This window comes from Tursiops truncatus, chromosome 9 (assembly GCF_011762595.2).
Source record: "Tursiops truncatus isolate mTurTru1 chromosome 9, mTurTru1.mat.Y, whole genome shotgun sequence".
Lineage (NCBI taxonomy): Eukaryota > Metazoa > Chordata > Mammalia > Artiodactyla > Delphinidae > Tursiops > Tursiops truncatus.
The window spans coordinates 19,824,955-19,849,487 of record NC_047042.1 but is presented as its reverse complement, the minus strand read 5'-3'; the positions used below and the strand labels follow the sequence as shown (position 1 = coordinate 19,849,487).

Here is a 24,533-nt window from a genome sequence, read left to right as displayed (position 1 = left end):
AGGGTAAGCTGTGACAAAGCGAGAGAGAGGCATGGACATATATACACTACCAAACATAAGGTAGATAGCTAGTGGGAAGCAGCCGCATAGCACAGGGAGATTAGCTCAGTGCTTTGTGACCACCTGGAGGGGTGGGATAGGGAGGGTGGGAGGGAGGGAAACGCAAGCGGGAAGAGATATGGGAACATATGTATATATATAACTGATTCATTTTGTTGTGAAGCAGAAACTAACACACCATTGTAAAGCATTATACTCCAATAAAGATGTTAAAAAAAAAACAGAACTTAAGAATTTATCAGTATACTGAATTATTATGATTTCTAGACTAATCATAAAAAAAAAAGATTACGTAGAAAGACTTATCATGTATCTCGATAAAAAATCCCTTTGCAAAAATGTTTCTCCCAGAATATTTATTCAAAAATTTAGCTCAATTTCAATCAAAATAGCAAAAAAAATTTTTTTGAAATAAAAAAAAATTTATAAATTTCATCTGAAGAACTAATAGGAAGGAAGAGCCAGGTTTTTTTAAACCTAAATGAAAATGAGCACAGATATTAAATCAAATATTAAATTTACAAACATTAAAACAGTGTGATCTTGTTGCCAGAAAAGATAGCTCATTGGAACAGGATATTCCAAAACAGGTATACTGGCATATATACAAGTATATGAATACTGAATATAAGGTTGGAATTTCAAATCAAAGAGGAAATAGAAGATGATTTAATAAACAGTGTTGGAATTTAATAAATGGTGTTTATATCTGAGCTGGTTGTCTAAGACATACATAGATATGTAAAGCACCCTATATGTACCAAACTAGATTCCATATGGATTAAATAATTAATTTTAAAAAGTGAAAAAAAAAAACCAAAATACAGGTGATGATGTATCTGATAGCTAGCAGAAATAGCCTTTTTAGGCACACAAAGGAAAAAATAATAAAGTAAAATATTGGCATATTTGCATAAATATTAAAAACTTTTCTGTGTTAAAAAAAAGTCCCCTTACCCCCTCAAAAAAAAAAAGTGATGAGCTGGAAACAAAACTTTGCAACATCTATGAGAAAGGATTAAAATGGTTAAATATAAATAAATTCCTATACATCTGTAAGGAAAAAAAGTAACACTTCAATGGAAGAAAGGTCCAAGAATACTAGAAGATAATTCACAAAATAAGACCGCATAAGCCTAAGTAACTTAAAAATGGTTTAGCCTGATTAGAAGTAAAAAAGAAATGTAAATTAAAATGTCATCATCTTTCACCTTTCATCAGCAAAGGTCTTTTTTATTTTAATGACAAAGCTAATTGTTGGTTAGGAGTAGAGAAAAATAGATCCTCTCTCATACTTTTGGGGGGAGTGTAAACTGATGCAATATTTTTGGAGGACAACCTAACAATGAAGTATGAAGTGCCATAAGAAAGAAAAAAGCTTACACTTCATTAAAGAATGCAGTTCTCACCCTTTTCTGCCTTATTATTCCTCAAAGCACTAATCATCTTCCTTTTCTGCATTATTCCTTTTCCTTTCTTTTCTGCCTTATTATTCCTCAAAGCACTAATCATCTTTCAATATTCCACATCATTTACTTGACTACTGTCTCTCTTCCAATAAACCTAACTTCCAAGGAGGCCAGGTTTCCTTTCTGCCTTGTTCATGGCTGTATCTCTTGCACCTACAACAGTGGAATTTAAGAACCACTCATAAGCCACAATCACCCTGATACCAAAACCAGAAAAATATACTACAAAATAGAAAATTACAGGCCAATATCACTGAAAAACATAGTTGCAAAAATCCTCAACAAAATACTATCAAACTGAATCTAACAATCCATTAAAAACATCATTCAATATGATCAAGTGGTATTTATCCCAGGGATGCAAGGATCTTCAGTATCTGCAAATCAATCACTGTGATACACCACATAAACAAACTGAAGAATAAAAACCATATGATCATCTGAGTAGATGCAGAAAACGTTTGACAAAATTCAACACCCATATGTGATAAAAACTCTCCAGAAAGTGGTCATAGAGGGAACCTACCTAAACATAATAAAGGCCATATATGACAAACGCACAGCTAACAGCATTCTCAACAGTAAAAGCTGAAAGCATCTCCCCCAAGATCAGGAAAAAGACAAGGATGTCCACTCTTGCCACTTTTATTCAACATAGTTTTGGAAGTCCTAACAACGGCAATCAGAAAAGAAAAAGAAATAAAAGGAATCCAAACTGGAAAAGAAGAAGTACAACTGCCACTGTTTGCAGATGACATGATATCATACATAGGAAATCCTAAAGATGCTACCAGAAAACTACTAGAGCTCATCTATGAATTCAGTAAACTGCAGGATACAAAATTAATACACAGAAATTTCTTGCATTACTAATACTAAAATGAAAGATCAGAAAGACAAATTAAAGAAACGATCACATTTACCATCGCATCAAAAAGAATAAACTACCTAGGAATAAACCAACCTAAGGAGGCTAAAGACCTGTACTCTAAAAACTATAAGATGTTGATGAAAGAAATCAAAAATGACACAAACAGATGGAAAAATATACCATGTTGTTGGATTAGAACCATCAGTAGTGTCAAAATCACTATAATACCAAAGGCAATCTACAGATTCAATGCAATTGCAATCAAATTGCCAATGGCATTTTTCACAGAACTTGAACAAAATTTTTTTTTTAATTTGTATGGAAACAAAAAAGACCGAGAATACAAAAACCAATCCTTAGAAAGAAAAATGGAGATGGATGAATCAGACTCCCTGACTTCAGACTATACTACAAAGTGATAGTCATCAAAAAAGTATGGTACTAGCACAAAAACAGAAACATAAATAAATAGAAAAGAAGAAAAAAACCAGAAGTGAACTCACGCACCAATTAATCTACCAAAGGAGGCAAGACTATACAATGGAGAAAAGACAGTCACTTCAATAAGTGGTGCTGGGAAAACTGGAAAACTACATGTAAAAGAGTAAAACAAGAACATTCTCTAATACCATACATAAAAAAGAACTCAAGGGGCTTCCCTGGTGGCGCAGTGGTTGAGAGTCCACCTGCGGATGCAGGGGACGCAGGTTCATGCCCCGGTCCGGGAGGATCCCACATGCTGTGGAGCGGCTGGGCCCGTGAGCCATGGGCCCTGAGCCTGCACTCCGCAGCGGGATAGGCCACAACAGTGAGAGGCCCGCGTACCACAAAAAAAAAAGAACTCAAAATAGATTGAAGACCTAAATGTGAGAACAGGCACTATAAAACTCTTAGACAAAAACACAGGCAGAATTGTTTGACAAAAATCAGAACAGTATCTTTCCGGATCCACCGCCTAGAGTAACGAAAATAAACACAAAATAAAAAGGGGGATATAATAAAAGTTAAAAGCTTTTGCATAGCAAAGTAAATCATGAACAAAAAGACAATCCACAGAATGGAAGAAATATTTGCAAATGAAGTATGAACAAAGGATTAATCTCCAAAATATACAAAGAGCTCATGAAGCTCTAAATCAAACAAATAAACAACCCAGTCAAAAACAGGGGAAGGGGCTTCCCTGGTGGCGCAGTGGTTGAGAGTCCGCCTGCCAATGCAGAAGACACGGGTTCGTGCCCTGGTCCGGGAAGATCCCACATGCCACAGAGCGGCTAGGCCCGTGAGCCATGGCCGCTGAGCCTGCACGGCCAGAGCCTGTGCTCCGCAACGGGAGAGGCCACAACAGTGAGAGGCCCGCGTACCGCAAAAAAAAAAAAGGTTATTACCCATAAAAAGAGTGAAATAATGCCATTTGCAGCAACATGGATGGACCTGAAGGTGACAATACTAAGTGAAATAGGCCAGACAGAAAAAGACAAATAGCATATGATATCACCTACAGATGAGATCTAAAAATTGATACAAATAACCAAATTTACAAAACAGAAACAGAGTCACGGACTTAGAAAACGAACATATGGTTACCAAAGGGGAAAGGTGGGGCTGGAGGGATACCTTAGGAGGTTGGGATTAACACCTGCATACTAATATCCATAAAATAGATCATCAACAAGGAGCTACTGTCTAACACAGGGAACGCTACTCAACAATCTGAAAGAACTTATACAGGAAGGGTCCGAAAAAGAGTAGCTATGTGTCTCTGTTTACCTGAATCAAGCTACTTAAAGCTAAAACACACACAACATTGTAAAGCCACTATACTCCAATATAAACTAAATGTTAAATTAGGAAACAAAAGCAAAAACGAAATTCCTACAACATTCTCCTCGGGCCTTGGGACCCAGAGAGCTTCACATCCCTGGAGCCCCAGCAGCCTTGGTTTCCAAAGGCTGGATGTCATGGGGCTTAGGGAGCTGGGAAGGATGTGCCAGCAAATGAGCTCTCCTTGGACCTGCAGTGCCTGATCCCTTCGGGATGGACCACAATCTCCAGATCCACGATGGACCTCTGACAGCAAGGCCAAGCCTAGTGCAGCCAAAGGATGGTGGACCCTCTGGGCCGGAAGGGCTCTGAAAAGTCACCTGGTCCCCATGTCTCCTGGTGCTGGGGTTCCCACCTCCAGCCTCCTTCCGCAGAGTCACCCCACTTACGGATGCCAGCACCCTCAGCACAGCGCTTTGGCAGAGATTGGGATTTGTCCCGGGGGAAAGGGAAGGGGGTGGAAGTATTGAGACACAAGTCCTTGGTTGTCTGTTCTGGCACATTCCACTCATTTAAAACCCAGCAGCAGGACTTTCCCTAAGCCTCTCATTGCCCGAGTAACCAAAGTTGGGCAACCAGAAATGCTGCTGCCTTGTTTCCTGGAATGACAACTTTAAAACCAGTGCTTACATACGGTCACCTTATCTTTGATAAAGGAGGTAGGAATGTACAGTGGAGAAAGGACAGCCTCTTCAATAAGTGGTGCTGGGAAAACTGGACAGCTACATGTAAAAGTATGAGATTTGATCACTCCCTAACACCATACACAAAAATAAGCTCAAAATGGATTAAAGACCTAAATGTAAGGCCAGAAACTATCAAACTCTTAGAGGAAAACATAGGCAGAACACTCTATGACATAAATCACAGCAAGATCCTTTCTGACCCACCTCCTAGAGAAATGGAAATAAAAACAAAAATAAACAAATGGGACCTAATGAAACTTCAAAGCTTGTGCACAGCAAAGGAAACCATAAACAAGACCAAAAGACAACCCTCAGAATGGGAGAAAATATTTGCAAACGAAGCAAATGACAAAGGATTAATCTCCAAAATTTACAAGCAGCTCATGCAGCTCAATAACAAAAAAACAAACAACCCAATCCAAAAATGGGCAGAAGACCTAAACAGACATTTCTCCAAAGAAGATATACAGATTGCCAACAAACACATGAAAGGATGCTCAACATCATTAATCATTAGAGAAATGCAAATCAAAGCTACAATGAGATATCATCTCACATCAGTCAGAATGGCCATCATCAAAAAATCTAGAAACAATAAATGCTGGAGAGGGTGTGGAGAAAAGGGAACCTTCTTGCACTGTTGGTGGGAATGTGAATTGGTTCAGCCACTGTGGAGAACAGTATGGAGGTTCCTTAAAAAACTACAAATAGAACTACCATAGGACCCAGCAATCCCACTACTGGGCATATACCCTGAGAAAACCATAATTCAAAAACAGGCATGTACCAAAATGTTCATTGCAGCTCTATTTACAATAGCCCGGAGATGGAAACAACCTAAGCGCCCATCATCGGATGAATGGATAAAGAAGATGTGGCACATACATACAATGGAATATTACTCAGCCATAAAAAGAAACGAAATTGAGTTATTTGTAGTGAGGTGGATAGACCTAGAGTCTGTCACACAGAGTGAAGTAAGTCAGAAAGAGAAAGACAAATACCGTATGCTAACACATATATATGGAATTTAAGAAAAAAAATGTCATGAAGAACCTAGGGGTAAGACAGGAATAAAGACACAGACCTACTGGAGAACGGACTTGAGGATATGGGGAGGGGGAAGGGTGAGCTGTGACAAAGCGAGAGAGAGGCATGGACATATATACACTACCAAATGTAAAATAGATAGCTAGTGGGAAGCAGTCGCATAGCACAGGGAGATCAGCTCAGTGCTTTGTGACCACCTAGAGGGGTGGGATAGGGAGGGTGGGAGGGAGACGCAAGAGGGAAGAGATATGGGAACATATGTATATGTATAACTGATGCACTTTGTTATAAAGCAGAAACTAACACACCATTGTAAAGCAATTATACCCCAATAAAGACGTTAAAAAAAAACAAAAAGAAACCAGTGCTTATGGGTACTTCACATTCACAAGGCCTGTGAGGCTTAAATGAAAAACGCCCTCTAGAAATGTAGTGTGGTAGGTGATTGAAAGAGAATTGAAAACAGAGCCGACTTTCAATAAGCCCATTTCAGGAGGTAAATTTTATTCACGAGGTTTTTTCTTGTTTTGTTTTGTTTTTTAAAGCACATGAAAAGCTTAACATCGCTCATATTACCTCGTACCAGTTACAGTGGCCATCATTAAAAAGTCAACAAACAGCAAATCCTTGAGAGAGTGCGTACAGAAAAGGAACGCTCCTATGCTGTTGGTGGGAACGTAAACTGGTAACAGCCACTATACAGATCGGTATGAAGGTTCCTTAAAAAACTAAAATAAATCTACCATATGATCCAACAATCCCACTCCTGGGCATATATCCAGAGAAAACCGTACTTTGGAAAGACACATGCACCCCAACGTTCATTGCAGGGCTATTTTCAATAGCCAAGTTGTGGAAGCCACCAAATTGTCCACCAGCAGACGAATGCATAAAGATGTGGTACATATATACAAGGTAATATTAGCCATAAAAAAGAATGAAACAACACCATTTGCAGCAACTGGCTGGACCCGGCAATGATAACATCAAGTGAAGTAGCCAGACACAGAAAGACAAATGTCATCTAATATAGCTCGAAGGTAGGGTCTAAGGTGGAAATGATACAAATGAACTTATTTGCAAAACAGAAACATACTCACAGACTTTGAACGCCAACTTACGGTTGCCGGGGGTGGGTGGAAACATGGCTGGTAGGAATAAATTAGGAGTTCACACTTAACATGTACCCACTTGTATATAAAACAGATAATCAACAAGGACCTTCTGTTTAGCACAGGGAACTGTACTCGTTATTTAGGTAATACCCTAAATGGGAAAAGAATTTGAAAAAGAATAGATACATGTGTATGTACAACTGAATCACTTAGCTGTACATCTGAAACTAACACCACACTGTATATCAACTATACTCCAATATAAAATAAAAATTAAAATAAAAAGCAAAGAAACACAAAGAACTCCTGCCTTTAAAAAAAAAAGAAAGCTTACACTTCATTAAAGAATTCAGCTCCCACCCCCCAACTTCCTTTTTCTGCCTCATTATTCCTCAAAGCACCAATCATCTTTCAGTATCCCACATCATTTTCTTATCTGTTTATTGTCTCTCTTCCATTAAACTGAAGGCTCAACGAAGCCCGGCTTTCTGCTTTTTTTTTTTTTTTTTTTTTTTGCGGTACGCGGGCCTCTCACTGTTGTGGCCTCTCCCGTTGCGGAGCAAGGCTCCGGACGTGCAGGCTCAGCGGCCATGGCTCATGGGCCCAGCCGCTCCTGGACCAGGGCACGAACCCGCGTCCCCTGCATCGGCAGGCGGACTCTCAACCACTACGCCACCAGGGAAGCCCTTGTCTTTCTGCTTTTTCATGGCTCTCTCTCTAGCACCTAGAATAGTGGAGTTTAAGAACAACTGGCCTGGTGAGTTCTCAGAAATTGAACCCAGTTTCTTCAATATCTCCAAATCATCAGAGTTCAGAGATGTATTTGGTTCAGAGTTCAGAGATGTATGTGGTCACTCACTTTCCTGTTTGAAATGAAAGAAAACTAAAGACAGCATTACTACTACTGTATTTTTAGAAACCGTGGCCCAAAAACCAGGAAGGAATTTTTACCGAACAGGTAACAGACCCATCTTGGCCCCCTACCCTAAACCCTTCTTCTCACAGCCTGACTCCATGTTTCTCTTCATACCAGGTTCTCCAGAAGACATAAAATTTTCTTGTTCCTCCCATCCACAAAGTTGAAACATACACTAAGGTTTTATCTATTAATATCCTGACTCATTCTTAAACAGTGCTGAGAAAATATTCATGTTACTCAATTCTGTTAACTAGGATTAATACTATGAACATTCTTTAGCATCAAAGTGACAATATGGGTTTTTTTTAAATCTCACATCCTTTAAAGAAAAATAGACACACTTACTAAGGTAAACGATCTAACACCACCGCCACCGACCCACTCCCCAGCCTCCTGCCTTACTGCAGATCAACGCTTCAGGGATACCTCCACTCTTTTCATCCCACCCACTTCCAGTGTCTACTAGTTCCTTATCTCTCAGTTCCCCACAAGGCCTGGCAGGACAGGGGTTGTTGGAAAAGAGAGGCCAAGTGGGGTAGGAGGTGTAGAGGGGCAAGAAACTAAGAAAGGAGAAAAAAGCACTCCTGTCACTGGGAGCCACCGACTCCCTGCTGAAGTGAAATTTCACTCATCTCATAAACCACAGGCCAAAGGTTAATAGTCTCATCCTAAGTATAACTAGCATATCGAAAGCCCAGTAACCTATTCCCAACTTTTAAAGGAGTGGAAGGTTATCTGACGATTTCTTTTATAACTTTAGCAGCTTTTTCCAAGGATGAAGAGCCAAGCGCTCCAGGCTTAACCCTTATAATTCATATTCCAAAACACAGGTTACTATTTTCTAGAACACGCCATGCACTTTCTCTCCTCTGTGACCTTCCCCACGCCCATCATCCACCTGGAAAACCACTGTCAAATAGTTTTTATCTTTCTAGGCCCAGCTCAAGTATCATCTCCTCTGTAAAGCCATTTCCAATCCCACCAGTCAGAATTAATTGCGTCCTTTCCTATATTTTTAAGACATCCGTTCCTACTTCTGGTTGCCACCACATCAGAGCTGGTTATTCACACATGTACTTTGCTGCTCAACTGTGAACTTGAAGGCACCTTATTCATGTCATCTCCCCAGAACCTTATCGTACAAAAGGGCTCAATTAGCTAACTGGAGTGTCATAACACAATCCACAGCAACGTTAAGTGATACATATGTTAAGAGCAAACGTGCAGCACTCAGAAAGCCAGATGCTACCTCTTTGGAGCACGGAACGCTGCTGTGATCTTTTTCCATCATCAGCCATCTGAGAACATTTGGAATAGAGGGATTTTTCCACGTTGGCCAAGGGTTAACAAATCTCCCATCCTTTCCTTTCTTTGATTTAGTTACATCTTCTTCTAGTCTGTAATCCAGTTTGAAACTCTTCCTGGAAAACCTAGAAGAATCACTTCCTCCAGAATTGCGTGAATTTTGGCGCTTTCTTACTGCTTCTTTAGGATATTGGCAAATTGTCCTCAGGGACTGGTTGCTTTCATTTTCATCCATGTCCTTTCGTGAAGAGCTAAAAAAAGGGGGAGGGGGGATATACTGAGTTTAACATACAGACATTAAAACATACACGTAGTATTATTTCTTAACCAATAAAAATTTCCTCAAACTTATAACAATGTCTCTATTAGGCTCAAACTTTCTTCCTGCAAAATACAATTTCAGAATCCAGTATTACTGCTTGCTAAATAGAAAAGGTGTTTGCTTTACTTATTACTGCCAAACCTTTAAAAAAATTCCTTATGTGGGGCTTCCCTGGTGGCGCAGTGGTTGAGAGGCTGCCTGCCGAGACAGGGGACACGGGTTCGTGCCCCGGTCCAGGAAGATCCCACATGCCGCGGAGCAGCTGGGCCCGTGAGCCATGGCCGCTGAGCCTGTGCGTCTGGAGCCTGTGCTCCGCAACGGGAGAGGCCACAACAGTGAGAGGCCCGCATACCGCAAAAAGCAAAAAACAAAAAACAAAAAAAAAAAAAAGGAGGTTCAAAACTTGATGAAGATCTTTACGTTATACTGATTTTCAACCAATTTAAGACACCATGAATTTGTAAGGCAGTTATTTTATGTGCCACTAAGTTAAAATGTTATCAACTATAATTATGTCCTGCACTGTATGATTCACCCTGACATGGGTGGTGTTAAAACCGGAATAAAATGTCTTAAAACTGATGAAATACACCATTTTATAGTGTGCTCCTAGGTACTATATATTAAGTTTCTGTTTGCTTTGCTTTCCTTTAGCTTTTTAGCAAAACTGGTTCAGTCAATAAACTGAGTTAAAAATGAAATTCACGGAAAAACAAAGCAGTATTTTCTTTGCCGATGCATGTTGTGCACGTAACTCCCACAGAACGTTCTCTCTTTTATTTATTATCCAGTGTACTTCCCATGCTTGGGACATATCTGCCCTCCCATCAGTCTCCTAAATGCCTGTGGGGTTAACACCATTCTCAAGGGAAATCCATACTGCATGCGAAGGGAGGGGAGGACAGTTTAATTTTAACCTGCAAAGCCCTTGTGCAGACATTTCAATGAACTGAAATAGTTTGATTAGCTATGTAATCTAGCAGTGTATTAAAACGACCCTTTTCTTTACTAAAGATAGGAGAGCAAATATAAAATTGTGAATTCATAGGCAGGAGACAAGATGGCGGAGCAGAAGGACTTGAGCTTACCTCCTCTCACGAAAACACCAAAATCACAACTAACTGCTGAACCACCATTGACAAAAAGACTCGAACCTACAAAAAAAGATATTCTACACCCAAAGACAAAGAAGAAGCCACAACAAGACGGTAGGAGGGGTGCTTTCACAATATAATCAAATCCCATACCTGCCAGGTGGGCAACCCACAAACTGGAAAATTACTATATCACAGAGGGTCTTCAACAGAAGAGAGAGCTCTAAGCCCCATGTCAGGCTCCCCAGCCTGGGGGTCTGGCACTGGCAGGAGGAGCCCCCAGAGCATTTGGCTTTGAAGGCCAGTGGGGCTTGAGTGCAGGAGCCACACAGTCCCGGGGGAAGCAGAGACTCTACTCTTCGAGGGTGCACACATGGTTTCATGTGCACTGGGCCCCAGGGCAAAGCAGTGAGTCCATAGAAGCCTGGGCCAGACCTACCTGCGGGTCTTGGAGGGTCTCCTGGGGAGACGGGGTCGGCTGTGGCTCACTGTGAGGGCAAGGACACTGGTGACGGAGGCCCCAGGAAATATTCAACAGCGTGAGCTCCCGTGGAGGTCGCCATCTTGGCACAGAGACCCGGGCCCCAGCAACAGCCTGCAGGATCCAGCGCTGGGACGCCTCAGGCCAAACAACCAATAGGGTGGGAACACAGCCCCACCCATCAGCAGACACGCTGCTTAAGGTCGTCCTGACCCCACAGCCGCCTATAAACACACCCCTTGACACGGCCCTGCCCCCCAGAGGGACAAGACCCAGCTCCACCCACCAGCAGGTAGGCACCAGTCTCTCCCACCAGGAAGCCTGCACAAGTCCCTGGACCAACTTCACCCACCGGAGGGCAGACGCCAGAAGCAAGAAGAACTACCATCCAGATCATCCAGACAGAAAATCAATAAGGAATCAGAGGGCTTAAATGACACATTCGACCAATGGACTTAATTGATACTTACAGAACATTCCATCTAAATGCAGCAGAATACACATTCTGGAGTGCACATGGAACATTCTCCAGGACTGATCACATGCTGGGCCACAAAGTGAGCCTCAGTAAATCTAAGAAAATTGAAATCATATCAAGCATCTTCTCTGACCACAACGCTATGAGATTAGAAACTAATCACAAAGAAAGAAAACTAAAAAAACACGTGGAGGCTAAACAATAACACGTTTAGTAACACGTTGTTACTAAACAACTAATGGATCACTGAGGAAATCAAAAAATACCTACCTAGAGACAAATGACAGTGAAAACATGATGATTCAAAACCTATGCGACATAGCAAAAGCAGTTCTAAGAGGGAAGTTATAGCAATACAGTCTTACCTCAGGAAACAAGAAAAATCTCAAATAACCTAAACTTACACCTAAAGCAACTAAAGAAAGAAGAATAAAACCCAAAGTTAGTAGAAGGAAAGAAATCATAAAGATCAGAGCAGAAATAAAATAGAGACAAATAAAAGAACAGAAAAGATAAAAGAATTTGAAGCTGGTTCTTTGAAAAGATAAACAAAATAGATAAACCTTTAGCCAGACTCACCAAGAAAAAAAGGGAGAGGGCTCAAATCAATAAAATTAGAAATGAAAAAGGAGGGACTTCCCTGGTGGTCCAGTGGTTAAGACTCCATGCTCCCAATGCAGGGGGACCGGGTTCAATCCCTGGTCGGGGAACTAAGATCCCACATGCTGCATGGTGCAGCCAAAAAAGAAACAGAAAGAAAAAAAGAAGTGAAAAAGGAGAAGTTACAATGGACACTACAGAAATACAAAGGATCTACTACTGGATGTACTACTGCAAGCAACTATATGCCAACTATAAGCCAAACCAAACAAAAAGGAACCACACTCAGTAATAACTGCCATTGTCTATAATAACCCACAGCAGCCTGTACATCATGAGTGCTCAATAACTATTTATTGACCGAATAAATGAACAGGAGCTTAAATCCTAATCACTCTTCACTGAGACAGAGTTAATTGTTTCTGAGAGAATCTGCTGGGAATAAAATTACAGGAGAAGCAAAAGTAACCAAAGGACAATGAGACAAAATTCAACAAAGGGCATTCCCTCTAAGTCTACTAATTATGGAGATAAAAATCAAAAAATCTTAGGGAATACTTCAGTAGTTGAATTCTATGGTGGTAAAGTGGTGACAAAGTGGTAGAGACCAGAAGATGCCTACCATAAAATCTAATCCCCCTTTTCTCCTCAGTAACAGAACACCAGTTTTACTTAGGGTAGCTATGCACCAGTTAATGACTACATTTCCACACCTTCCAGCTAGGGATGGCCGATGCGATCGAAGTAGAAGTCTTATATAGGAAAGGGAGGCATTCTGGATTCTTCCTGCATCCTGCTGCCTGGAGCCATCTTGAGCCATGAGTATCACGGCCACTTCTAGGAATGGCGTAGACGACTAGGACTTCAGACAGAGGCCACGTACCAAGCCTGGACCTTGCAACTCTGGATCTCCCCAAACTAATCCTAACTGATATAATGACCATAACTTGGAAGTTTAGGGAAGCTATAAAAACACACAAAGTAACTATCCAAAAACAGCGCCTTCCTAATCCAAACATGGGTACACAGAGCAGCACACATGACTACTATAGGTATATCGTTTATTGAGCACTATATGTGTCAGACATTTTATACACATTCATTATCTCATTTAATCCTCACAACATTCCCTCAAGGTAGATAGATATTACCCTCACGTCACACGTGACATACCAGAAGTTCACAGAGGGTAATAATTTACCTGAAGTCAAAAAGCTGTTAACAGTTGGACCTGGAAATCCAACCCAAGTTGATCAGACTGCAAAATTCATGCTCTTTCCACTAATCATGTTGAATATGCACGGAAAATCCAATAAATTTACCTTAAACAGATACCTAGGTTCTAAAGTTAGTTGCATACAGCCAACAGTATGGTCTCAGTGACAAGGCTAGCCTTTCTTGCTTTCAACAATGTCTTTTTTCTCCAATGTCTCTTTTATCCCCTTTCAAAGTAAAAAGCACTTAGTAGACACTCAATAAATACCAGTTCCCTTATTTTTCTTTTTATAAATGTACTTATTTATTTATATTTTATTTTATTTTTTTTTGGCTGTGTTGGGTCTTCGTTGCGGCGAGCAGGGGCTACTCTTCATTGCAGTGCGTGGGCTTCTCATCGCAGTGGCTTCTCTTGTTGCAGAGCACAGGCTCTAGGCACGCGGGATTCAGTAGTTGTGGCTCGTGGGCTTCTAGAGTCAGGCGCAGTAGTTGTGGCACACAGGCTTAGTTGCTCTGGGGCATGTGGGATCTTCCCAGACCAGGGCTCGAACCTGTGTCCCCTGCATTGGCAGGTAGATTCTTAACCACTGCGCCACCAGGGAAGCCCTATAATTGCCCTTTTAATATTACACGGCGATTTCAAATGATGTAACTATCCTATTTAATTGCTAAATTATTTTCATTTAAAATTACACAGAAAAGAATAATAAATTAGTCCTATATTTCAGTCATATAAACAGAAAATACACATGGGGCCTTGAAGATATTTTCCTTGCCTTGAAAAGATGCCTTTGAGTTCATCCAGCATATAACCACCTGGCATTTTATCCTTCCAGCTGGAAGAATTTTTAATCAAGTCCAATGAAGAGACTTTCAGGTAAGAGGATCAACACCTCGGGGCTTTCCCAGTTTTAGCACTGAAAGTCCTATATCCTGGGAATGCCCTCAGTTCTGGGAAAACCTGAAAGATTGATCACTCTGCAGCCTCAGGGTACCATATATATGCATAGTAATGCCTTCAACAAAATGTGGGCAGTGTATACTAAATTGGAGATGAGCTTTATTATAAAGTATGATTTTAAGATATTTGGGCAGCTAAGCAAAAAGAAATTATAAAGCTCTACATAATCGTGCTTAACCAAGAGAATGTTGCCGAGAACATCAGACGTTTATGTCAAATTCTTCTGTGATGATATTCGATACACGCTCCAGCATTCACATTCACCCAGTTAAAACATGGGCTCCGAAAGGCACGCATACATTTACACACGATGGACAGTTTGTCTACATATAAAATTGAGACACTATATGAGGAAAGAATAAGAAAGGAATGGACTTTCAAGTAAGAATTTTAAAGTACGAACGGTCCCCGACTTACAATGGTCCAACTTATGATTTTTTGACTTTACAATGGTGCAAAAGCGATATGCATTCAGTAGAAACACTACTTCGAACTGTGAATTTTGATCTTTTCCCGGGCTAGTAATATGTGAACCAAAAGATACTCTCTTCCCTTGCTGGGCAGAGGCAGCAAGTCACAGGTCCCAGTGGGTGACCGGGGTCGCTGGCTAGCAATCACCAGGGTAAACGACCCATACACTTACAAGCATTCTGTTTTTCACTTTTACTATAGTATTCAATAAAGTACATGGGATATACAACACTCTCCTATAAAACAGGCTTTGTGTCAGACTGTAGACTAATGTAAGTGTTCAGAGCATGCTTAAAGTAGGCTAAGCTATGATGTCCGATAGATTAGGTGTATTAAATGCATTTTCAAATTATGATCTTTTCAACTTCAGTCATGTTTATGAAGATGTAACCCCATCGTAAGTCAGGAAGATCTGTACCTCATCTCTGTGAAATGGTGGAAACATTTAATTTTGACGTTTCACTTTTGTGGCATCATGAGAGGCTAAAAACTCTTGCAAGAGTAGAAATACGAGAGATTTCCCTAGTGGCACAGTAGCTAAGAATCTTCCTGCCAGTGCAGGGGACACAGGTTCGAGCCCTCGTCCAGGAAGATCCCACATGCAGCAGAGCAACTAAGCCCCTGTCCCACAACTACTGAGCCTGTGCTCTAGAGCCCGCGAGCCACAACTACTGAAGCCAGCGCGCCCTAGAGCCCGTGCTCCGCAACGAGAAGCCACCGCAATGAGAAGCCCGTGCACCACAATGAAGAGTAGCTCCCGCTCGCCGCAACTAGACAAAGCCTGTGCACAGCAGCAAAGACCCAACGCAGCCAAAAAAAAAAAAAAGTAGAAACAGGAAATCTGTAAGTTAAGGGGTTGGACCAGCCGCATACGAAGGTCCTTTCTAACTTGAACACTCCATGACCCAAGTCATCATACTGTGACCCCTTTCTTTTACAGGAGAAGCAAGTCAGGGCAGAGAGGTACATGGCACTCCAAGGGTCCAGCTCTGTCTGGTGATGGAGCCTGGACTGCTGATTAGCCATCTTCTCACCTGAATTATGCCTAGAAACACTTAGAACCAACAGAGCATGTGGTCAGCATGGGGAGATAAATGATATATTTCACCTCATGGTGGGTATTTCACTTAGTTTAGCTCATAAACAGATAAACTAGCCTCAAGTTTAAAAAAGAACTTCGAGCTCAGAAATTCTTTAAACCATCATTAGTTACTTCAACCACAGAATAACACAATACAGATAGTAGTACTTTGCATTAACTCTCTAAAGAAGCCAAAGGAATGAACACAGTAACTTGAAAAGAAAACGAACATCTTTGTAGTTTGAAAGACCTTCAAAATACAGAAAACAACTTTCAAAACAAATTATTCTGTCATCCAGTTTTCCTAGCAACAGGATCTTTTGTAAGCAAATCAAGTGTCTGCCCATTTTAAGGGGTGCCAGAACAATGAGGAAGCTTGGTTTTCCTATATTCTGACCATTTCATTCTTATAACTGAGAGAGATTACAGAGAAGCACAGAAGTCTACAGCCATTTTTTACTGTCCCTTAAATCTGGGAAGGCCCTCAAATTAGATAAACAGGAAAATCTACTGCCCCCGAGGGGAAAGGTGAATTGTTCTAGGTAGCAGGCGTACACTGAGTTGATTTTCAATCATTTCTGAATTTATGCTGATCCATCTAGATGTCAGCCCTGTGCCCCCATAGCCAGTGGTACTTACCATTCACACCCAACAGGTTTAGGGCTGCAACTTATGGCTGTGATGCTGACCAAAGTTTGCTGATCCCAACCACTATTACCTTGGCTTCAGCTGGTACCACCTCCTTTCTAATAAGCAGCAGCTGTGCATACACGTACTGGGCCAAAGGCCAGGGCTGTTGTGCTAAGGAACCCTAGGTAAATTACTAAAATCTCCCAGGCTCTCAGTTTCCTGTTTCCCTCATAGGTGGAAGGGCATTAATAATCTCACATATTGTACGTCTCTAAAACCAAAGTAAATATAAATATATACAAGAATACTTGAAAGAGCTTTGTAAATTATAAAGTTATAATACATTATTTAACCAGCTGAGTTGGCAAAAGACTATCTCTGACATAACAAGACTGCCCCTGGGGATATATGAGTTCATACATAATCTATCACAAAAGTCTGTTAATAAAATATTTACTTTGTTATAAGGTAGAAACTAACAAACCATTGTAAAGCAATTATACTCCAATAAGGATGTTAAAAATAAAGTATTAAAAAATTTAAATACACAATAAATGCTTATTAAATTCAAAAGACAAGTCAATGAAAGCACTATAGATATAGATAGGTAGAATTTTTTGGTATTCTAGCAGTTAGAATAGCACATTACTTGACTCTCATGCTGGAAATCACATGGGTGATTTTTTAATGCCAGTTTTACATATGCCCTCACAGGCCTTCAGGATAAAGGTGCTCGTTAACCATTAATTATGTGCTCAATCCATTTCCCTAGTAATACTTCAACGAAAACATTTTTTATTTGTATGCATTTCAATCTAAAATGCCCAGATCAACACAGTCCTTCAGCTACAGCCATATTCTAATTTACAAAAAAAAGAGCAGAATGGAATGGAAAAACCCACTATATCTGTTAGGTAGTTAGACATTAGCAGCAAGGAGGTGACAGTGGCGAAAAGAGGGGACTAGTGGAATTACACCCCGACCATCTGACGACCCTCCCCTGACTCCACCCAGACCGGGGGAAACTATGGTGTTGTGGCGAGCAATTTATCCTGATAAAGAGGGAGCACAGTAACACAAGGGGACTTCCCCGGGCTGTGCGTGCCCAGACTAGACAGGCGTGTAACCTAGAGTAAACCAAACTCGTTATACCATCATTATAATAAAATCTGCAGGTGGTTTTGCCATCCCCCTTGGGCTTTTCTTAGCGAATCAAGGGTAAGGGCATGCGCAATAAGGAACTTGTTACCTAGCTCGGGGCTGTCAATCAAATAATGACCTCCTGTCACTCACCCACGATTGCGCCCCGCCTCCTCGCAGAGCGCTCCTTATAAACACCCTTAAGCCTGCACAAGAGCTCCTGGCTTCACTTCTTAGAAACAGCCCGCTCTCCCTCTGAGAGTGTAATTATGCTTTAATAAAACTCTGCGTTGTGCTTAAGCCCTAAGTGGTAGTCTGCAATTCTTTGCATGCTATCACAAGGACCGAGATTGCTGGTCCGGGTCTTCCGGTGACCTCCTCGGTTGAAGCTATTTTGACACTACCCACGCCAGCCCGGTAACATAGCTACAGCTATCTACCACTACAATGAAAAAGCAGAATAAAACAACACAATTAAAGGCAAATAGTACTTTGTCAAACACGGACAACATGTTCTTAAAAATTTCCCCAATTTCGCAAGCTCACTAATACTCAAAGTAACATAATACCCTTTTCATACAGGATGATTGTATCATCTAAAGCATAACCAAAACCCAAACCCGATGACGGAATGCTTATATTAAAATATCAGTCAGTTGTAATTGAATAATTTAAAAATTAAATTTTGCAATATGAAATCTGTACAATTTGAAATTGTGAAGGAAGATAAGAGTATGAGAAATACACTATTCTCATCCCTTGGAGACATGAAATTCTTGCAGCAGGAAAGCCTGCAGAATGTAATGAAATAAAACCTGAAAATTGCGACAATATCTTCAGTTAACTAACAGTTTGAATTGAAATCAATATCTCTCTTACATTTTAAACAGGCCCTAAATTTCTTCTCCAGCAGATCTAAATTTTCTTGCAACAAAATCAGACTACTGTGGGAAATAGGTAATCTTTTTAAAGATTACATAACTTCTTTCTAAATGATATCGACGTCTGCAGCTAAATCAAAACCAGTGAAACTGAAAATAGAAATGGAACTGCTAGATATCCATTCTTAACAAAGATGGAAATTATTTCTTAATTTCCAGACAGCTGTATCTCAGGAATGACTTTCTCATTAACTTAATTAGAATTATCAAATAGCAAACACTTGATGCTAATTAGCCAAAATAAACCAGGTGAGTCATATTACAACATATATAGAACAACTGCAGTAAAGACAAGGCCGAAAACCTAGCTACTTTTTGAAGGTTAACTTTTCTCATACTCAATATTTTCCAGGTTCAACTGAGATGTGATGCATCTCAGACTCGGGAGCCTGTATAAGCGTATTTATCTCAACTACCAGAATTACATTTGAAAAATAAAAAAACTATCTGAATACCTGGTCTGAAAAGCCTGCAATAATATTCAATTTGAGAAACAGAAAACTCAAGAAAGCGCCGGCTTCCACCACCTCGCCGCACCTTGCTCCAATCTTTCGCTCATTTCCATTCCATGGTTAGTTTAAGATAAAACGGGAGAAACCTGGTAGAACGGATTTTTAGAAATAAATACTACAGGTGAAGCAGAAATAAATTGCTCCAAGGAAGTTGTCCACCCACTCATTTACGTACAACCAAAAAATACACCCACATGTATTCCAATCGGTGAAGATGCAACCTCGTGATTTGCAGAGGAGATTGGACTTATAACAAATCCCAGGGACGGCTACTCTCCCAAGCGAAAAAAATCATGTGGCTCTTCATCCAGGCAGCCTCAGAGATGCGGGCTCCGCACCTCGTGAAGTGCGGAAATTCAAACGAATCCCTGCCACTCACAAGTGCAGCATCTCCGAGATGAGGCAGGGCTTGGGAGCAGGGACCCACCCACATTCCGCTCTACTCCCGGAAGAGTCCAAGCAGCCCCAAGCTGGGGAGTGCGGACCGTTCCACCCAGAGACCGAGAGGAAGCAAGCGGAGCCGGGCGAAGGAAAGGCGCTGGAGTGGGGGGGGGGGGGGCAGGGAGGGGGGGCAGGGAGGCGGGCGCTAGCGAGGGGGGGGTGCAGGGAGGCAGGGAAGCGGGCACGGAGCGTGGGCTCACCTGACGCGATGGTCGGTCGGGCGCGCGCGCCGCCGCCGCCTCTGCTGCTGCTCTTCGGCCACGGGCCACAGCGCCGCCGGACACAGCGCCCCAGCGCAGCGGAAAGGGCGACGGTGGCCGGCGCCCGGGTTCCTCCGCCCCCGGCCCCGCAGCGCCGGCTCCGCCGAGGGCGTTAACAGCTGCAGGCAGCGCCTCAGCGCTCGCCGCCTCACCATCCTGGGGGCGAGCCGGCGCCGCATCCGAGGCCCACTGGGCGCCCCCACGCCGCGCGGGGCCCTGGCCGAGCTAGATTCCGCTCCACGTTGCCCGGTCACTCACTCATCGTGTCCTTCGAATCTGGCAGCCCCGCCAGCGTCAGCCCCGCGCCGTCCGCCGCTCAGGCCTTTATCAAGATGGCCGCCCACCCCTCCCAGGCCCCGGCTCCGAGGCCTTGTTGGCGGCGCCGCGGCACGTTTCGCCCTTCCTAGCCGGGCCCATGCCTCTCTCGCACTCTGCGCGAGCCCTTCTGACACCAAATTTGCTGTCCTGTCCTAGACCCAGAAGCTAAATTTCAGATCGCGTGAACAGCTTCTAGAACACCCTCCCTAATTGCTAAAATTAAATGGGATCTTGGGGGCCTCTCGTAGCCTGCGTGATCGTAGTAGACCAGCACCTGGTAGCAGGATACTTACAACCTATGGTGCCACGAGCCTCGTAGCGAAGAAACCAAACTAATTTGAAGTCTGTACAGTAGGTATTGAATATTCATGGCAAGCATGGCCTTGTCACGGTCTGTGCTCATTATTAAAAAGATGTCACAGCTTCCTGGTATACACAGTTCTCATCTAAATTTGTTTTAAAAAAATCTCAGGATGATGACAACAGAGCACCAAATTATGATTCCCAGCTTTTCCCAGGTTTTCCTTTTTGAACTACAGGATGAAATTTACTGTTTCAATAAGTAATTTAAGAATAGACAGATGGAAATAGAATTCAATAATGGGTGGCAGGGCAAAGAGATTCCTCTATAAGAGTCCTCGGGGGTGTGTCCACGGGCCAGAAAGAAATGCCCTCTGTCTGGGACTGCGAATGCAGATAGGACTGGTGGAAAATGCAAACCGAACTGTTTTGCAATTTGAAAGTGACCGTGCCAGTGTAATAGCGTAGGAATGTAAAGAAGATTATGCCAGGTATGGACTTTCACCCCCGCTGGGTAGCTTGCAGCCTTTGCTGAATCTTATTAAGTGTGATTAAGAGCTGCTTGCTTGCTCGTGGGCTGGGCTGAGACTGCACTCACTCAGTGGTACCTCAGGTGCAACAGGAAAAAAAAGACACAGCGCTACAAACCCAAACTGTACATTGAAGCTACTGTTAGCTAAGGAGGTCTTCACAATGCTCTTGGCTAAGGAACTTTAAAAAGATGCCCTCTGTTCCCCTCACCGCAATTCTTTATGATGATTTTCAAACATACAGAAAATAGAGATGCCTTTTTGTTACACCGTTTGAATAAATTGCAGACAACAAAATCAATCACCCCTAAATATTTCAGCCTGCCTCTTCTAAAGAAAGGACGTTCGCCTCAATCACAATACCGTTAGCACACCTAAGGAAACAATTCCCTTATACCATTTAATGTTCAGTCCAGTTTCAAGTTTGTGTGATTGTCCCAAGAATGACTTTTATAGCCTTTTTTTCTGAACTAGGCTTATTAACTGCCTAGGCTCATGCATTGCATTCGCTTATTATGTTGTTTAAGAAGCAATTTGAAACGTTCGCTTGATAACTCTTCTCTACAAACTTACAGATAAATGGAGACAAATGTTTACAGCTTGTTTTTCACTGAGACCAGGTGCTTTTGATAAGCACATTTATGTAGACCAGGAAAGTCTAGGAGGAATGAATAGTAACCTTTTAGTACAACACAGAGATTATAATTGAAGCTGTATTAATTAATGTTTATGCTTTCTAAACATAAACTTTTATGTAGTTTACTACATAAACTTTATGGATTGTGTTGTAATTTCTACTTGACTTCCAAAGCTTAATTTTTCTAGACAATGAAAAGCTGTTTAGTAAAACAATTTCTATCACTCCAGGTAAAACCTCTAGCTTGCCCTGCTTCGCAGTACAGAGCAGAATGAACACTGTGCCTTTCACTCATGGTTTAATTTTAGATCCTGACCTGCTGAACTGGGTTTTATTTGTCCTTCCTTCTTACGCCACCCCTAGGAAGTCAGGCATTCAGCATATAACTGTTTGTCTTTTAAACTGTCACTGTTAAAACAACAGGCCTAAAATGGAGTCACTTATGCTAAGCTCCACATCACCAAATGGAGACTCAGAATGTCACCCTCTCCCAGAATAGGAATCTTAAATCAGTCAGTCAGGAATCACCTGGTCAGCACTAGTTAATCGGCCTGATAGGCCCATGCCATCCCCTAAAGGAAAGTGACCTGTCACAACCAATCCACTTTCTGCTATTTTAACTTCCTGGTCCACTCCCTTCTGCCTGTAAAGGTCTTTCATTTTGTACAACTCATTGGAGCTTCTTTCTATCTGCTAAATGAGATGCTGCCCAATTCATGTATCATTGAAAAAAGCCTATAAGATCTTTAAAATTTACTCAGTTGAATTTGTTTTAACATTACTTCATTTTTAAATGTTAATTAATGCTGTAAAGAAGAGGGGCAAATTTACACAGTTCCCTTAAAGTGGCTGGTGGCCAAGGTAACATTTCTGGAGACTAGTATTAAATGAGCTTATTTTATTTATTTTTTTTAAGATTTTTTCGATGTGGACCATTTTTTAAAGTCTTAATTGAATTTGTTACAACATTGCTTCTGTTTTATGTTTTGGGTTTTTCTTTTTTTGGGGGGGCTGCGAGGCATGTGGGATCCCAGCTCCCCAATCAGGCATCGAACCCGCAACCCCTGCATTGGAAGGTGAAATTCCAACCACTGGACTGCAAAGGAAGTCCCAAATGAGCTTATTTTAAATACTTCACAAAATGTTAGTTAAATTACTTCTGGGAAACCACATATAAACCAATTTTAGCACAACAGCTCATCTGTAAAGTGAGTTCTGCAATCAGTACTGTCCTTTCCTCTCCCAGCTCCAGGCCAAAAGGCACAGAGGACTAGAGCACAGCGTGACTACTTACTAGAGGGCTTTAATTCAATGTGTATTTATAGCAGCACCTGTGGAATTCAGTTAACTACTGAGTTCACCTCCAGTTAAATCAAAATTTATTTGCATGATCATTAACAATCTACAGATAACTCCGAAAAGCAATAAGGCAGCTAACTTCTAAATCAGTGCTCTGCCATTAACTACCTCTTCGACCTTGGAAAATACCCTTCCCACCTCACCAGGCCCCCACTCCTACCCTCCAAAATGACTGAGTTTCCGTGGCCACTTGCAGTTGTAACATTTGGTGACTCAAGATTTTGGAGGAAAATATGTGAAGACAGCATGCTGATTACAGGGGGAGTTGGATTACATTAGGCCAATGGTCAGGAAAATCTGACCTGAGGGCCAAATCTCGCCTGCCCCCTGGTTTGTTTTGTTTTTGATTCAAACTATTTTTTTTTTCAGAATATAAAGTCCTCAACATGTATATTATAGTGATACTTTTTCACTTCTTGTATTGGGGTAAAAAACACATAACATAAAAATGGTTAAGGTGGTAAATTTTCAATGCACAGTTCAGTAGCATTAAGTATATTCACATTGTTGGGAAACAGATCTCCAGAATTTTTTCATCTTGCAAATCTAAAACTCTATACCCATTAAACAATACCCCTTCTTCCACTACCCCCTGGCCTTGGTAACCACCATTCTATTTTCTGTTTGTGGATTTGACTATTTAAAAACCTCATCCAAATGGAATTATCCAGTATTTGTTTTTTTTGTGACTGACTTCTCTTAGCGTAATCTTCTCAAGGTTCATCCATGTTGTATTGCAGCACGTGACAAGATTTTCTTCCTTTCTTTAAGGCTGAATAATATTCCATTTGCCATATTTTATTTATCCATTCATCCATCAATGGACATTTGGGTTGCTTCCACCTCTTAACTACTGTGAATGGTGCTGCTATGAACATGCGTGTGCAAATCTCTCTTCAAGACCCTGCCTCCCATTTTTTCAAACATATACCCAGAGGTGGGATTGCTAGATCATATGGCAATTCTCTTTTTTGAGGAACCTCAATACTGCTTTATTGATCTGAAACAAATAGACTGCCAGATATTTCTCCAGCAAAGATGGACTCGGTATCAGCAGAGAACTGCAGTTCAGGGTCTGCAACCATGGTGAGCCATGTGCAAGTCTCCGTATAGCAAGGGAAGGAGCACACTTTTATAGAGGAGAAAAGGAAGTTGGGAGGGCTCAGTAAACAGAGAGTCCATGACTTCTCATTGGCTGAATCCTTGTCAGGAAAGTAGAAAGTAGAGTCTTCCTTCTTCCTGTTGAGCTCTACTATCATTGCAGGGTGAGAGAGCTCTCCCTTCTGCTCTCCCAACTCTATTTAATTGAGGTTTCCGTTTATTAAATTTTCAATACTTTCCATAGTGGCTACATCATTTTACAATTCCACCAACACCAAACAAGTGTTTCAATGTCTCCGTATCCTCATCAACACTTGTCATTTTCTGTTTTCTAGATATTAGCCATCCTAATGGGTATGAGGTGA

General features: G+C 41.5%; 1 protein-coding gene across 6 annotated transcripts in view; it reads right to left on the bottom strand.

The window, feature by feature from the left end:
• Positions 1 to 24,533, bottom strand: part of NAPEPLD (N-acyl phosphatidylethanolamine phospholipase D) — an 88,031-nt gene that overhangs the window by 23,536 nt on the left and 39,962 nt on the right. For 3 of the 6 annotated variants that reach the window (XM_019940545.3, XM_019940543.3, XM_073809583.1), the window contains one exon: positions 9,241 to 9,547. In XM_019940545.3, the coding sequence (XP_019796104.1) occupies positions 9,241 to 9,531 (291 nt within the window). In that variant the 5' untranslated portion in view covers positions 9,532 to 9,547. Of the gene's footprint in view, positions 1 to 9,240; positions 9,548 to 16,638; positions 16,823 to 19,416; positions 19,625 to 19,863; positions 20,589 to 24,533 lie in introns of those variants that run through there. The other 3 variants (XM_019940542.3, XM_019940544.3, XM_073809584.1) reach the window with 3 other exon arrangements.